Here is a 16,018-nt window from a genome sequence, read left to right as displayed (position 1 = left end):
CCCCGTGCTTTGGCATGGAGCTCTGCAGTGCAGCCTGCAGAAAATCCTTCTCTATTATTTAAGGGGTGAATTGAGGATGCTGAACTGCTGGGTATTGGCTCTGGGAGGAACCCTGCCTTGTGTTGGAGTGGTTTTTATCTGTTTTACTGCAGAGAGCTCCTGTGGTCGTGTCCTAGCTCCTGTAACAGATTCTGTGTGCTGTTACCTGTGTTCTCCCTGTATCATTCACCCTGATTCCAAATGTTCCACCTGTGTTTTGTTCACATCTTATTTGTGTTTTGCACGATTTAACCCGATAAATCCGAGTCTGTGTTTGTTTGTTTGGTTTTTTTCATGAAGTTTGTTTTTTTTTTATTTTTATTTTTTCCTCATGTTTGGTCTCCATATTTTCTATATCTCTCTCTCCTTTTCTCCTGCTCTCGTGCAGATAGCTCCTCCAAGAAGACAAAGTCTAGTTCTGAGGAGAGTAGATCCGAGACGTATGGTAAGCCAAAGCTGAGCCTCCCCCTGGGCAGCTCCTGCTTCTCCTGTCTGTGAATCCCAGGCTTTTCCCTTCCCCTGGTCTGCATGGTTGGCTCTGCAGCAGGGTCTGCCCTTCCATCCTGCTTCAGTTCTCACCTTGTACCGTGCTAGTGGCTGCAAAATGATCGTTTATTCCGTTTGGCACCCGTGGAGGTGTCACTGCCGAGCCCCAGGGGCCACCTGAGCTGCTCCTTCTGGAGGTGAGCGGGGCCACCAGGTGAGCTGGGCTGCCCCCAGGCCCCGGGGAGAGGCAGGGACAGGGTCTGGAGCTGGTTTGGACCCATTCAGGTGTTCAGCTCCTAAGCCAGGCAGGGATTCCTCAGCCTGGAAAGGCTCTGCAGCCCAGGACAGCCAGAGCTGCCCTTCCATCCTGTTTTACCTCTCAGCTTGGGCTGGAAAATGTTCAGTCAGGCACCTGTGGAGGTGTCACTGCTGGGCTGTGACCATCTGAGCTGTTCCAGGGGCTGAAGGTCAGGCCCTGAACCAGGCCAGGGGGGCTGTGCTGCCCTCAGGCCCTGGGGGAGAAGCAGGGACAGGGTTTGGAGCTGTCTTTAAGGGGTTTGACCCACTCAGGCATTCCCTCCTAAGCCTGGAGGGAATTCCCCCTATTCTTTGGGGTTTGAGCAGCAGGGACAGGGTTTGGAGCTGTCTTTGAGGGGTTTGGCCCAAGCGTTCAGCAGGGATTTCTCAGCCTGGAAAGGCTCTGCAGCCCAGAACAGCCAGAGCTGCCCTTCCATCCTGTTTTACCTCTCAGCTTGGGCTGGAAAATGTTCAGTTTGGCACCTGTGGAGGTGGCACTGCTGGGCTGTGCCCATCTGAGCTGCTCCTTCTGCCAGGGGCTGAAGGTCAGGCCCTGAACCAGGCCAGGGGGCTCTGCTGCCCTCAGGCCCTGGGGGAGAAGCAGGGACAGGGTTTGGAGCTGTCTTTAAGGGTTTGACCCACTCAGGCATTCCCTCCTGAGCCAGGCAGGGTTTCCTGGGGGTTTGAGCAGCAGGGACAGGGTTTGGAGCTGTCTTTAAGGGTTTGACCCACTCAGGCATTCCCTCCTGAGCCAGGCAGGGTTTCCTGGGGGTTTGAGCAGCAGGGACAGGGTTTGGAGCTGTCTTTGAGGGGTTTGGCCCAAGAATTCAGCAGGGATTCCTCAGCCTGGAAAGGCTCTGCAGCCCAGAACAGCCAGAGCTGCCCTTCCATCCTGTTTTACCTCTCAGCTTGGGCTGGAAATGTGAAATGTGGCACCTGTGGAGGTGGCACTAGGTGCTCCTGGCAGGGAGGGCACAGCTCCCAAAGGGGTTTGTGCTTGCAGGAAAGTCTGGGCCATATTCTCCCTCATTGTTTGTAGGGGTTCTCTGTCGGTTCCTTTTGACAGAAATGGAAAAATGTGTCTGAATAATTTAAGTAAGTGAGAGGATGTGAACTTATTCCCTGTCCCAGAGAGAGGGGGTGACCCTGCACTCCTGGGCAGTGACGAGTTTAGGATGGGGATATCCTGATGGGGACATTCCCATCTCCACACCACAGGATGGATGGATGGATATTCCCATCCCTACCCCACGAGGGGCCCCTGTGCTCCCTCAGCTTTGCCAGCTCTTCACTCCTGGGGCTCTGAAATTCCCCTGCTCCAGGCACTTGTTCCACTTCCAGTCCTGGAGATGTTTGCATTCAGACCTTAGAATCTAGAAGGCAGTAAGGACTCACAGGTTGTTTTTTGGATCCTATCAGCATCTTCAGCCCCTTGGACTTGGGCTGAATCTGGCTGCATTTCCTATTTCCAACTCTTTTTTCCATGACTCCAGCCATGGGTTGCCTTTCTTTTCCTTTACTGGTTTTTTCTATTTTATTTAATTCATGTTTAAAGCAGCCTGTGACACTTTCTGATTTTAATCTGTTCAGCAAATTGCTAAACCTGCTGTGGGATTTTGGATGCAGTGACTCTTCCAGAATCATCAGCTTTATCATTCCACTGCAGTAAAACTGCCAGGTGTTCATGGCCGTGCTCCAGCTCCTTAACCCACCTCTGGAATACAGAGTGATGCTGTCAGAGCAAGAAACATGAAAAAATAACCAAACAACACCAACCCTGAAGAGTTTGAGCCAACCCAGGCATGTTAGGAGAAGCTGGTGCAGCTGGGGAGGTGTGTCCTGTTCTTTCTGTGAGATCTCTTCGTTTCCCTTGGAATTTTGAATCACACACTTCTTTTTTTTTTTTTTTGAAAAAAGCAAAGTAATATGATAGTCACGTTCCTGAGGGTGTGAGAGTGTTCCTTCAGGAGCTGTAAACACCTTTGGAGGGTGCCTTGATGGAAACCTGTCTCGGGGAGAGCTGGCTTGCTGCGGCTTGTCATTGCTGCTGCCACCCTCGCAGGGAACAGCAGGAAGAGCAGGGATTTGGGGCTGATCCTGGGGCTCTGGAGCTCAGCCAGGATCACCAGAGCCCTGGGCTCGTTTTTGCCTGGTGCTGCTTCCCCACAGAGTGCTGGAGGTGCTCTGGGTTAATGACAGGAAACATTTGCTGGGACATCTCTGTGTTGATCCAACTGCCCCAGCCTGGCAGGGACCAGAGACAACAGAACTTCCTCATGGGAGCTCTGACTTCCCAGAGACAAACAGAACTTCCTCATGGGAGCTCTGACTTCCCAAACAGAACTTCCTATGGGAGCTTGACTTCCCAAACAGAATTCTCATGGGAGCTCTGACTTCCCAACAGAATTCCTCATGGAGCTCTGACTTCCCAAACAGAACTTCCTCATGGGAGCTCTGACTTCCCAGAGACAAACAGAACTTCCTCATGGGAGCTCTGACTTCCCAAACAGAACTTCCTCTTGGGAGCTCTGACTTCCCAGAAACAAACAGAACTTCCTCATGGGAGCTCTGACTTCCCAAACAGAACTTCCTCTTGGGAGCTCTGACTTCCCAGAGACAAACAGAACTTCCTCATGGGAGCTTTGACTTCCCAAACAGAACTTCCTCATGGGAGCTCTGACTTCCCAAACAGAACTTCCTCATGGGAGCTTTGACTTCCCAAACAGAACTTCCTCATGGGAGCTTTGACTTCCCAAACAGAACTTCCTCTTGGGAGCTCTGACTTCCCCCCAGCTTCCTGCAGATGCTGTCCCCATTCCCAGGATCCCAGGAGCAGCTCCCACTCATCTTTCCTTCCTCACCCTGCCTTTTGTCTGCTGTTCCCAGGTTTCTCTGGAATGTCTGCAGGGCTCTGCTGTTTGCTTTGGAAGGCACCAAACTATTCCAAGCCCTCCAAGGAGAAATGCTGCACTGATATTTTCCTCTCTGCTGAGTGGATGGGGGCTGGCCACTGCAGAGGGAATAACAGGCAGGGCTGGAGTGACAGCAGGAGGAGGAGGAGTGGCTTTGGTGGCTGTTTGTTCTCACCTCTTGAAATTTTTATTTGAGGAGCCAGAATTTCCTGAAGTGTGTGAGCAGCTTGAAGGGGCAGAGTGCTCATGGAGGGAATTGTTCTAATGGAAAGAAATTAATTTGTGGTGACATAAAGCTCTCAGCTCTCTCTTTCATTCATAAACCCAACCTTCTCATCTTTGTGTATTCAACAAAATTCAGATTATCAGGGGAGAGAATGAGCGTGGTTTGTTCTGCTGTAATTTGCTAATTAGTGCCGTGATCTCCTGTATCTTTTTCTCAAAGTAGCATTTTCATCTCTTAAATGAACTTAAAACCGAAATTACCTTTCAGGGCAGTAGGTGAGGCATCAGCTTCTCTTTCCTCTTCCTCACAACTTGGTTGCTCTCCAAAAATATCTTCCTTTATATTTAGCAATCATCAATTTCTGGCCTGAATATTGGCCTGGACTGGACACCAACTCTTTCACATAATTTCTCCAAGTTTGTGATAAGTTTTTGGTTCTTGGTTTGAAACCCCAGATTTGAGATGTTTTGAAATGGAAACTTACTCTCCCCAGGGCTTTTTTGCAGTCCTTATCAGCTTTGTGTCTTTATGTTGTGGCCACCATTTTTCCAGAGAAATTCACCTTTATAAAAGTTCTGGTTCTCCTTGTGGAGCAGCATTTCTGACAATATTTTATGGACAAAGATCTTCCCAAATGAAGTGAAGCATTTGGCCACTCTCAAAACCCCAAGAGGTTTGGATTTTCTGTTGATGGAATGATTCATTCCAGCTCCCTCTATTAAACTGCATTTTCCTATGGTGGTCTCATGCCCCAGGGGAGGTTTTAGCTCCCAGATCTCAGCTCCTGGGCTTGGACTGGACTGGGAGATGGAATTCACATCCCATGGAATCCCAGGCTGGTGTGGGGTTGGAAGGATCCTTAAGAATGGTTTTGTTCCATGGGCAGGGTCACCTTCCACTGGCCCAGCTTGCCCCCAGCCTGGCCCATCCTGGTCTCTCCATCCTCTCAGTCAGGAGAGGAGTTTTTAGAGTGAGCCCCTTCTCTGTTTGTTGCTAAAGAAATTCCTATATTGTTAAATAACTTCCAAATAGGAATGTAGGGAAGGGAAAAAGAAAAATGAGCTTCCCAGAGCAGCTGTTGGGCAGCCCAGATGTGTCTGGCCAGGCTGTTAGAGACAATTATTTTGGCCCTGGGCTGTCAGTGACCTTGGGAAGTCCAGACTTTGTCCTTCCACCATCCCAAAGAGCTCTTGGAGCAGGGAGAGGGACGAGTGCCACCTATTGAAGCTCCTCTCAGCTTCCCTGGCAGCTTTTCTCTCTGCTTTCACTTTTAATTTTAACCTCTTTCACTCCAGCACAGGTTTGGCTGCTTTGTTGTTCTCCTGGCTTGGGTGAGTTTGGGGGAATTTTCATCTCCATGAGGACAGAAAACATTAAAATTGATGATTTTTCCTCCAGAATTTTAGGAATCCACTCCAGACACAAACAGAGACTGATTTTAAGCATAGTTAAGTGATGCCTCTTCCCTTATAACATAAAGATATTGTTAAGGAAAGAAAAACTGGGAGTAAGATGATTATTAATTTTATTTTGAGTACTATCAGTGATGAAATCTGATGACTTTGTGATACTCACTGAGTTTCAGCTGGAAAAAGTGAAATATCATGGGTGGGATATTTCAAAATGAGCAGAGTAAAAGAACTTGAAGGCTGGTTCAGGCAGGGAGTGCTGTCAGAGCTGATCTAGCTCTGCAGGTCACTGTGTTATCTCAGAAAACTTCCAGGTAATTTCATTAAAATCACTATCAAGTGTGTCTCTGTCAATGTGCTCTCTCCTCTACCTCATTTCAGCCTTTTATATTGGATTAGAAGGGTTAGGTGTCCCTTATCTGAAGAAAACAAGTACAGGAAAAAGCAATTATGCACTAATTTCAGGTCGAGCTGTCCTAATTCCATTTGTTTCTCCATTCTACATTTATGAGGTGGTCTTGGGTGAAACTGCAGGTCTGAAAGAGTTTAACTTGAATAAACTTGAGTTAAATCCAGTTATCCTCTGCCAGGTCAGTTGACGTTATGTGGGCACTGCTTTGGCATCAGGAGGAAGTTCAATTTCTTTGGATTTACTGATGAAGAGAACTGGAGACAAAGAGATGCAGGGCAGGCTCAGGGCTGTGCTGTGCCCTTAACCAAGGCCAGTCCTCGAGAGCCCAGAGCTGGGTTTGGTGCCTTGCTCAGGAGCTCTGGGGCTGCCAGGGAGTGCTCAGGAGCTGTTCCTCTCCAGCAGCACCAATTCCCACACCCCAGCCCCGGGGAGCATTCTTGGGAAGTGAGACTTCAAGAAGCTTGGTCATATAAAAGAAGGGGAGGTGCAGGAGGGAGAGGCTCCTTCCTCACCTCTCCCTGTGCACAGGGGGTGAAAGGTGGGGGGATTCCCTTCCCATCCTCTCCCCAGCCCTGCAGAGCAGCTATCCCGTGCTTTGCTCCTGCTTTGTTGGCAGGAGGGGAATTCCTGGGATGTGATGGTGCTGGAGAAGTCCTGGAATCCTTTTTCCACTGCTCCCACACCCATTTTCATCTGGGCAGGACTGGCTGGGCAGGCAGCGTTGGCTCTTGGGGCTGCTCATTTCCATGGGGAGTTGCTGCAGAGCAGTGAGAGGAGCCCTGGTGCTTTGGGAGCAGTGTGAGACAGGGGAATGACTCCCTGCTCTGCTCCATTCATACCTTAAAGCTCATTCCAGAAAAGCCAGTCTGGCTGGGACAGCATCTTCCCAATTCCCCCTGTTCCCTCCACACCAGACAAAACTGCTGCACTTCTGGAATCTGATTTGGGACAGCTCTGATTTCCTTCTCGAGGTGCCAGTGCAGGAACTTTGCCTGCTGAGCCTTTAGAAATGGAAGAGCAGAGCAAGCTGCTGGAAATAAAGGTGATGGAGATCACCTTGGAAAGCATTTCCAGAGTTCCTGAAGTCACTTTCCAGGATGAGGGCTTTGTTTTGGGAGGATTTCTGCAGCTGCTCCTAGGAAAGTTCCTGGCAAGGATTTTGCCAGTGCTGCTGCTTGCTTGTGCTTTGCCCTTCCCTTGTTCCATTTCCAGGGGAACAAAAGACATCCCCAGCATCCCACCTGGTCCAAATGCTGCACCTACTAAATGAATTTAGCTCTGCATTTGTGTTCCCATTATGCTGAGTATACCAGGAAACAAAACAAGTTGGCTTTGATGTCTCACAGCAGATTAAAGGAGGGGCACATTCAAACTCATCTCCTGGGATTTTGGCCCTGGACTGGTCTTTCCTCCAGAAATCCTGTTCAGGACAGTTAAATGTGGCTTGTATTTCTTCACCTCTGCTGTTCTGGCTCTGTGCAACATTTCACCTGGAGCAGAAGGTGCCCCAGGAGGAGATTTGGGCTGAGAATTGGGAGAACTTCTGATCAATAAATCTGTTTTAGCCCAACCCCTCTCATATTACTCTGAGGGATTTGTGCTTCTGTTTTAGAGCAGCCTGTAGAACCTGTGAGGTGTTCCTGAGCTATTAATGCAGACAAAAGAAATCCTGCTCCTTGGTGTGGGTACTGCTGCTCTTCTTGAAAAGCTGCTTTTCCCTCAGGTTGTGTCTGATGTGCCAGAGCTGTCTGCATCTCTGTTTTGTGTAGCTGGAGCAATAAGCTTGACCTGTCTTGACATCCCTCTCCATTTCTGGACTGCTGCCCTGTTCCTGTCTCTCCTCTGTGCCGTGGTGTCCCCGTTCCTTTGAGCACTGGGTGATTATCTGGGAGGATAAGGTTTTGGACTGATGCCTGGCTTGTGTCTCTGTGTGTTGCCCTCCCTGTGGTGCCCCTGTGTCCCCAGGCCTGGTGCAGAGGTGTGTGGTGATCCAGCGGGATGAGAACGGCTTCGGGCTGACGGTCAGCGGGGACAACCCCGTCTTCGTGCAGTCTGTCAAGGAAGGTGAGAGCAGCCCCAGACCTGCCAGGGCATCCTGGAAATGGCTGTGAGCTGGAGCAGAAAGCTCCCAGACTCCTGCCAGGTGGGGTGGCTGCAGCTTGGGAAGGGATGTGCAAGTCAGGGTTGAGCTGTGAATTTATTCCTCTGGATCTTCAGCTGCTGAGAGAACGAAAGGACACAGCCCTAAGCTGTGCCAGAGGAAGTTTAGCTTGGGAAAATTCTTCACTGAAAGAGGGATTGGGCACTGGAATCACCTGCTCAGGGAGGTGGTGGAGTCACCATCCCTGGAGGTGTTTAAAACAAGACTGGACATGGCACTTGTGCCAGGGTTTAGGTGATGAGGAGGTGTCAGGTCACGGGGTGGACTTGGTGACCTCGGAGGTCTTCTCCAGCCTGGTTCATTCTGGGATCTGCTGGGTTTGGAGCTGACCTCTTTGGTCATTCTGTGGTGATCCCAAAGGTCTTCTCCAACCTGGTTCATTCTGGGATCTGCTGGGTTTGGAGCATCCCAGGGGAGGAAATGACTCTGTGGGATGGGGGGGGGATCATGTCCTGGTGCATCCAGTGCCAGGTGAAAGCAAAACTGCTCTAGACCCAGGGATTTGACTGAGAGAGGAAGCTTGGCTGAGTGCAGGAGTATTTTGCATGTTTTACAGAAGTCATAAAACCATTTTTGCTCTAAATGATTGTATTGAAAGGGGAACTGAGTGATTTCTTGCCTCTGCAGATGGAGCAGCCATGCGGGCTGGAGTGCAGACAGGTGATAGAATTATCAAGGTAAGGACATTGAAATGGGGAGAGAAATGGGTGCTTTGTCTTTAATGAGCTCTTTCTCTGCAAAAAACCAAACCATTGATGTGTCTGCTGTGGTGTTTGCATTAGGAATGGTCTCAGCTTCAGTGTTCTGACTCTGCTCCAGATCCTCATTTCAGAATTTTATGGACAAATTCTGCATCCTGCCAGGCTCAAGTATCACAAATACAATAAACCCAGAAATGGCAGAGAAGGGGAGGAGAGCAGAGTTGTTAATAATGATCTGTAAATAAACAGCCTGCCTGAATTGTTGTTTTCCCCCTAACTGCTCCCACATCCATGTTCTTTTTTAGTCCCAAGCAAGTAAGAAATCAAGTCAGTGACTTAAAAGACTCTGTAAACTATTGCTGCAAAATGCTGCAGCAGCTTCTGACACAGATGGAGCTGGGATTTCAAGCAGGCATTGAAATTAATGAATGAAATTAGCTGCCCTGTTGCTTTTCTGCCCAGGCAGAGATGGATTGCCCTTTTTTTGTTTGTCTGCCTGCTTGAGTTCTTCTGGTGTGAGCGCAGTTTTCTTTTTGCAGAGCTCTGCTCACTGAGATAAACTGTTAGAAGGATAAATAATATATCTGGTAATGCCTTGAAAGAGGCACTAATGGAGATGGGGGAGAAGAAGATGCTGCTGTTCTTGTGGAATGTGTGGAATTGCTTGGAAGCCAGGAGGCAAACCCTGAATTTTCTCTCCTCCCTGCCAGGTGAACGGGACTCTGGTAACACACTCGAACCATTTGGAGGTGGTCAAGCTGATCAGGTGTAAGTAAAGGCAGGTGGCTCTTCTGTCACCTTTAGAGTGTGACAGGCATCACTTCAAGGGCCCTGCCAGGGGTGAGGCCAGTGCTGAGAGATCAAGGAGTGTGTGAAACAGGGAAGTGAAACTGAAATGGTTTTGACATCCTGAATTTAAGCTGATGCATTCTCCTGTAGCTTCTCCTCAGCTTAATGTTTGAATTGCCCCCAAGCCTTGCCTGGGTGCTTTATTGCCACCCTAAACCCCCCAGCTGGGCAGCACTCAGTGTGCACTGCTGTGTGATGCCTGACTCCAGGAAACACCTTCCTGGTGGCTTTTCTTCCATGAGGAAGGGGCTGCTGGTGGTTTATTTTGTGTGTGTGCACTGCCAGTGTAACCTGCTGGGCTGGGGATTGCCTTGCTTGCTTTCTAAGGGCTGATTCTCATGGAAGTTTTGGAATATCTGGAATTTAAACAGATTTCTGAAGCAGGCAGTGCTCTCAGGCTCAGTTTGGAGGAGGAATGGTGTGAGTTGGGTCTCCAGGGTGAGGGAGATCAGAGAGGCAATGTCCCCATGTGTGTGTGACCTGTGCCTGTCCTTGTGTCCCCACAGCGGGCTCCTATGTAGCTCTCACTGTCCAGGGGCGCCCTCCAGGGTCGCCCCAGATTCCCCTGGCGGATTCTGACGTGGATCTGGCAGCTTTGGGGCATATGTCTCCCATCATGGCATCCCCCCACTCGCCTGGCACGTCAGGGAATGCAGAAAGGATCACCAGCCCAGTGCTCATGGGGGTAAGGTTTGGAGCTCTCCTCCCAGAAGGAGAAATGGACTCGGGTGGTTTTGGCCTGAATTTCTTTTTTTTTTTTCTTTTGCATTTCAAATTGGCATTGGGATATTTCCCAGTGCAGTGTTGGAAGTCCCCTGTCCCCAGTGGGGACTCAGATCACTGGAGCAGAGGATGATGATTTTGACATGAGCAGGAGCAGGTGGGAATGACTTTTAGCCTTTTTTCACCAAGCAGAATTCTCTTCCCTTGTTCCTAAACTGCCCAGTGCTCCTTGTATGGTGAAATAAGAATTTGGGAATGGGATTCCTGTTGTCCTGTCTGTGGGTATTTATTCACTTGTGAAAATGCATTTTGCAAGTAAAAAGATGCAGTTCTATCTGAGATAATAGAAATACAGGTTTTATAGTGTTAAAGCTGTTCAAAATTAAGAAAGAATTCACAGGATAGGGTTGGAAATTTGAATTGCTTCTCACTGGGCTTTTCAGAGCCTGTTTGTAGGAAGCAGGTGAAAAATGTGCATTTCCATTTTCCTTTTCTGCCCAACAAACCCAACCTTAATCTCTCTGTACTTCCTAGGAGGAGAATAACATTGTCCACAACCAGAAGGTGGAGATTCTGAGGAAGATGCTCCAGAAGGAGCAGGAGAGGCTGCAGGTACTGGAGCTGTGCAGGCTGGAGAGAGCTGGGGGAGTGATGCAGAGAGGGCTCATTAATTTCATTTCTTGGCAGAGCTGTGTAAAGCAGACTCTGTAGCAGCTCCTTGGGTGTGCAGGTGTTGATTTAAAAGACACAAACAATTCCTTTGCAGGTCCTGCAGGAGGAGTACAGCCGGACCCCCTCCACCCGCCTGCTCAAGGAGATCCAGGAGGCAAAGAAACACATTCCTCAGCTGCAGGAGCAGCTGTCCAAGGCCACGGGCTGCACTCAGGTAACACAGCCCAGCCTGCTCTGGGGAGGGCTCCAGGCAGAGCCCAGGGGGTTCATGGTGCTCTGGGTGATGCCTCAGGTTTGGCTTTTCTGTTTTTCCCATTCTGTGCTGCTTTAGTGTGAGGGTCTGGGTTCCCATCAGGGCATGGTGAGCTCTGTGCACAGAGCAGGGAGACAAAACAATTCCTGCTCCAGCTGGGCACCAAGGACAAATGATCCAAATCTCAGCCCAGGAGCACAAACCCCGTGGGCTGGAGAGAGAAAAACAAGGCTGGGACTGGCTGGGCTAAAGCTGGGCTGGGACAATGAACTGCAAGGGGCAAATGGAGCAGAGCTGATCCCAGGGAGAGACCCCGGGAGCGCTCGGGCATTTTGGGGCCATTTTGGGTCATCTTGGGGTCATTTTGGGGCCATTTTGGTTCATCTTGGGTTCATTTTGGGACCATTTTGGTTCATCCTGGGTTCATTTTGGGACCATTTTGGTTCACCTTGGGTGCAGCCCTGGCTGGGCTCTGGTGCTGCCCAAGGTGCATCCCTGCAGGAGATCCTTTCAATAAATCCCTATTTTATTCTGTAGCTCTGCCCAGCCTCTGCTCCAGCTCAGCCTTCCCAGGGCTCCCTGGGCAAGCTGCAGTTGCTGGGTCAGGCAGGCTGCTCCCTCTGCAGCTGGGGTTTGAAGTTGGCACTGTCATCTTAATCAGGGTGTGGAGCACATTTTGCAGAGGGCTCTCATCTCTGAAATCCTGCTTTTAAGAACAAGTGCAAGTAATGATGTGTTTATTATCTGTCAGTGCAACTTAAAATACACCCGTGAAGTCATTCTTGGAAGCTTTTAAAACAATTTTGTTTTCACTTTTGGAAAAAAATGAATTTAGGCTGTGTCATTTTTCCCTTTTCCTCTGTCTTAAAAGAGCTGAAAATTTGGTGTGTTTGTTTTCTCTTAGAAAAGCACTGCAGCCTTTTGTAGGTAAATTAGGGTTTATGAGTAATGTGAGCTGCCTGGCTTTTGAAGGAGTTGATTTTTCAGGATGATCTCTTGAAATATTGTGCTTTCATCTTTGCAGGATGGAGTCCTGTCCTCCAGGTCTGTGTCAGAGTCGCTGCAGATCAGCGAGGGGGAGGCAGAGAGTGGGGACAGTGGCAGCAAACTGGATTTCAGTGGTGACAGCCCCTCCAGGCCCAACAGTGACATTGCTGATGTGAGTCTGGGGCAGCCCCAGGGCTTTGCTTCTCTCCCTCTTGCATTTGGGTTTCCTGGCAGATTCTGTGTGTGGCATTACTGGAAGAGGCTCCTCAGTGCCCACCAAAACCTTTCCTAGGGAAAAGATTTTCATAGGGAAAAAAATTCCCTGTTCTATTGGACTGGTGTTAGAGAGTGGGAGAGAATAAATCTGGGGGTTTTATCCAGGGTTAGATTGTCCTGGCATTAATCCCTGTAAGCAGACAAAGAGGGATGGCAGCATTTCCTCTAAACTCATTTGCCATTAGAGCAGCTTTGAAGGGAATATTCCACCTGCAGCAGTGACTCAGGTCCAGCTTGCCCTCCAGCAACCCAGCTGCAGTTCCTGCCTCCAGCAAAGGCTCTTGGTGTTCACTCCTGAGTTATCAATCTGTGTGCTCTCCCCTGGTGCCTGATCCTTAATTAAGTCACCATCTGATTAGTGCAATTGAGACTCTCTGCTTGGATTTGGCTGAAGTTTGATGATGAACTTAAGGATGTGGGAGCTAAATTTGTCCCAGCAGTTGGAAGTGAAAGGGAACAGGGTGAGATGGAGACATCCACAACTCTGTGGAACATTGCAGATCTGACCAGATCCCACTCAGTGTTTGTGTTTAATAAATGCAACAACAAAATTCATAATTATCTTCCTAAGAATCATCCTGCTGTCAGTTTTGGGATGGTATTGGATCAGTGCAGGTGCTTGGCACACCAAACATTCCAGCTTTTCCACCCAGCTCTGAGAAACTCAAGGATCAGGGGTGAAAGAAACCTTTGGAAGTGGAAAAAGTTCTGCAGCTGGGAAAAGCCAGGCTGGGAAGCAGCAGCCTGAGCAGTGGCCTGGCTGGGAGAACCTTTGGGCACACTGCAGATGAGCCAGCAGCACGTGGGTTTTGTTAATAAAGCTCTGCTGGGATTGCTGGAGGTGGGAGGAGAGAGCTGAGCTGTGAGAAAAGGTGGAGAGAGCAAGGAAAAAGCCAAGGGCTGGGGATTTTACAGCTCTGCTGTTGCTCTCTGTCACCAGATTTCTGACCCAGACTTGAGTTTTGGGGTTTTTTTGTTTTACTGTGCATGTAGGACACAGGTTTTACTCTGGGTTTTCACACCTCCTTTTCCTGTGAGAAAGGAGAAGTTTTTGGCTGTTGTGGCTGACAGACTGCCCAGTGCAGTTCTCCCTTCCCTGGATCTGCTGGTACTTACCAGAACTGAACTTCCCTCTTTCCCAGAGCCCCCGCAGTGGCCTGAAGGAGAGGATTTATCCAGATGAGAGCCCAGAGAAGGCTGAGCTTCAGGACACTGTGAGTACAAAGCATCAGGTGTCACAGCAGCACCTCCTCTCACAGCCCCTTAAAATCTTCCTGCTTTCCTCCACTTTCTAAGTGGAGCATGCCTGAACTTTGCTTTAGAGAATAAAGTGCAATTAAAGTGGTGCAGGGACAGTTAATTAGCTGGGTAAATGTTTCTGGAGCTTAAGAGCAGGGCCATTTAGAGGTGAGAAATCCCTGATCAGCAGTGAAACAGCTGGGCCTGCAACAAGGACATGCTGCACATGGTTTCTCCTTGAGTCCAGCCCTTTTTTTTTAGGATATTCACTCATTTGGGGGCTGCCATTTCCAGCAGGGCTGCAAGTGGAGCTCAGCAGGATGTGCAGAGCTGTCTGAACACATCCTCATCCTTGGCATCACCCCTTGCCCTTCTCCCAAAGCCACATTCCCCCTCTGTGCAGGGCTGGCACTGGGCACGTGCCAGCTGTGCCCCTGCCTGCCCCTGATTTGATGTTTGGGAATGTTTGGATCCTGGCAGGGGGATCCAAGGTGGAGTTTTTGCAGAGTTCAAATGATCAGAGCATCTCTGTGAGGGACAATCCCAAGGTTTCTCCTTCTCTCCCCCAGGACTCGCAGTGCAGTGTTGGAAGTCCCCTGTCCCGAGTGGGGACTCAGATCATTGGAGCAGAGGATGATGATTTTGACACGGAGCAGGAGCAGGTGAGGCTCAGGAGCAGGTGAGGCTCAGGAGCAGGTGAGGCTCGGGGCTTTGCTGCTCACAGGGACCCCAGCTGTGTCACAAAGTCTCTTTGTCCAGCCCTGCAGTCAAAGGAGGGGTCAGAGCTCTTCTATTCTCCTTCTCAAAGTTGTTTATTGTTTCTTATCTATAAAATTCTTTCTCCTGTCCAGCTGAGGTTCGTTCAGCAGGTCAGACAGAGGCACTCTGGTGTTATCTTTTATACTCAAAACTCTGTGTGCAATATTTACCATAACTTCCCAATCCCCATCACCTCTGTTAGACACTGAGCTCTGCTCCAAACCAGTCCAAAGTGCATCTAAACCATCCCAGCAGGAGATGGAGGCCAAGAAGAAGAAGAAGAAAGGCTGGACACCCCCAGATTCTCCACCTTGCCCCCTGAACCCCCATTCTAAAACCCCCAAAAATCCATTTTTTCACCCTGTGACAAACTAACTTTTATTCCACTGAGACTTCTGTGGCTTGCAGATCCTCACCTAAGGTTGGTAACTTTCTCCATGGTCACAATCAAAGTCCCAGGGCTCTTGGGCTCTGTGCCAGGGTCCCTGAGCCCCCCTGGCAGGGTCCTGGCACTCCAGGACAGCCAGAGGAAGGTCCTGAACTCTTGACAGGTGGGAATGGCTTTTGGCCTTTTTCCCCTCCACCAAGCAGAATTCTCTTCCCCTGTTCCTAAACTGCTGAGTGCTCCTTGCATGGTGAAATAAGAATTTGGGAATTCCTGTTGATGCTGGTCTTTCCAAATAGAAATATTTGGGGGGTTTATGACAATATCCATCTTTGAGTCAGTTATTTTTCTTTCTTCTCCAAACCTCAATTTATTATTTTTTAAAATTATATATAATTTTATAATTAATTAAAAATATATTTATTTATCATTTATTTCACCTTCTTTAGTTTTTATTAAATCCTGAATTCTTGTCAGAGCAGCACAGCCACCACATATTCACTCTGAGTTATTTTAGCTGTCCTTTGTGCTCTGCCTGACTAATCCAGCTGTGATTCCCTGTGCCCTGCAGATCAATGGGCAGTGCAGCTGCTTCCAGAACATCGAGCTCCTGAAATCCCGCCCGGCTCACCTGGCTGTCCTCCTGCACCACGTGGTGTCCCAGTTTGATCCTGCAGCACTGGTGAGCACCTCTGCAATTGTTTCCCTGCCTCACATTTGGGGATCTTCACCAGGATTCACCAGATCTTGTGCAGCACTCACTGCAAGGAGGGAAATGCAGAATCTCTGCAGGCCTGGGGGTGAAAAATCCTCATTTATCTCCTCAGATAAAGGGAGAAACACAAAAATAACTGTTCCCTTTTGGTTTGGCTGCTTGCAAATAATTATTAATCTCCTGAAAGCCTCTCAATCCACCCCAAGGTGAGGGATCAGTTGTCTGCAGGGAAGCTTTGAGCTCTCTGTGCTCCTCTCCCAGCCCCTTCCCTCTGCCCCCAGTGCCAGGGCACCTCCCTGAGGAGCTGGGAAACTTCAACCCAGCCCTGCTGAATTCCTTCAAACACTGCAAAGAAAACTTGGGGTTCTCATGGTTCTCACCTCATTTCCTGCCCTCCTTTTCCCCACAGCTGTGCTACCTTTACACAGACCTGTACAAGCAGACCAACTCCAAAGAGACCCGCCGTGTTTTCCTGGAGTTTTACCAGTTTTTCCTGGACAGAGCTGCCGTAGGTTCC

At 49.3% G+C, this 16,018-nt stretch overlaps 1 protein-coding gene across 1 annotated transcript in view; it reads left to right on the top strand.

Annotated features, from left to right (window-relative positions):
• ARHGEF12 (Rho guanine nucleotide exchange factor 12) overlaps positions 1-16,018 on the top strand; it is a 78,752-nt gene that overhangs the window by 38,018 nt on the left and 24,716 nt on the right. Inside the window, exons 4-15 of the mRNA XM_030231001.2 lie at positions 428-484; positions 7,747-7,845; positions 8,570-8,619; positions 9,354-9,411; positions 9,999-10,177; positions 10,750-10,827; positions 10,982-11,101; positions 12,165-12,299; positions 13,546-13,617; positions 14,212-14,304; positions 15,358-15,468; positions 15,911-16,009. Coding sequence (XP_030086861.2) covers positions 428-484; positions 7,747-7,845; positions 8,570-8,619; positions 9,354-9,411; positions 9,999-10,177; positions 10,750-10,827; positions 10,982-11,101; positions 12,165-12,299; positions 13,546-13,617; positions 14,212-14,304; positions 15,358-15,468; positions 15,911-16,009 — 1,151 coding nt within the window. The remainder of the gene's footprint in view (positions 1-427; positions 485-7,746; positions 7,846-8,569; positions 8,620-9,353; positions 9,412-9,998; positions 10,178-10,749; positions 10,828-10,981; positions 11,102-12,164; positions 12,300-13,545; positions 13,618-14,211; positions 14,305-15,357; positions 15,469-15,910; positions 16,010-16,018) is intronic.

The sequence above is a fragment of the Serinus canaria genome, chromosome 24, assembly GCF_022539315.1.
Source record: "Serinus canaria isolate serCan28SL12 chromosome 24, serCan2020, whole genome shotgun sequence".
In the NCBI taxonomy this organism is placed as follows: domain Eukaryota; kingdom Metazoa; phylum Chordata; class Aves; order Passeriformes; family Fringillidae; genus Serinus; species Serinus canaria.
This window is presented reverse-complemented; position numbering and strand designations above follow the sequence as displayed.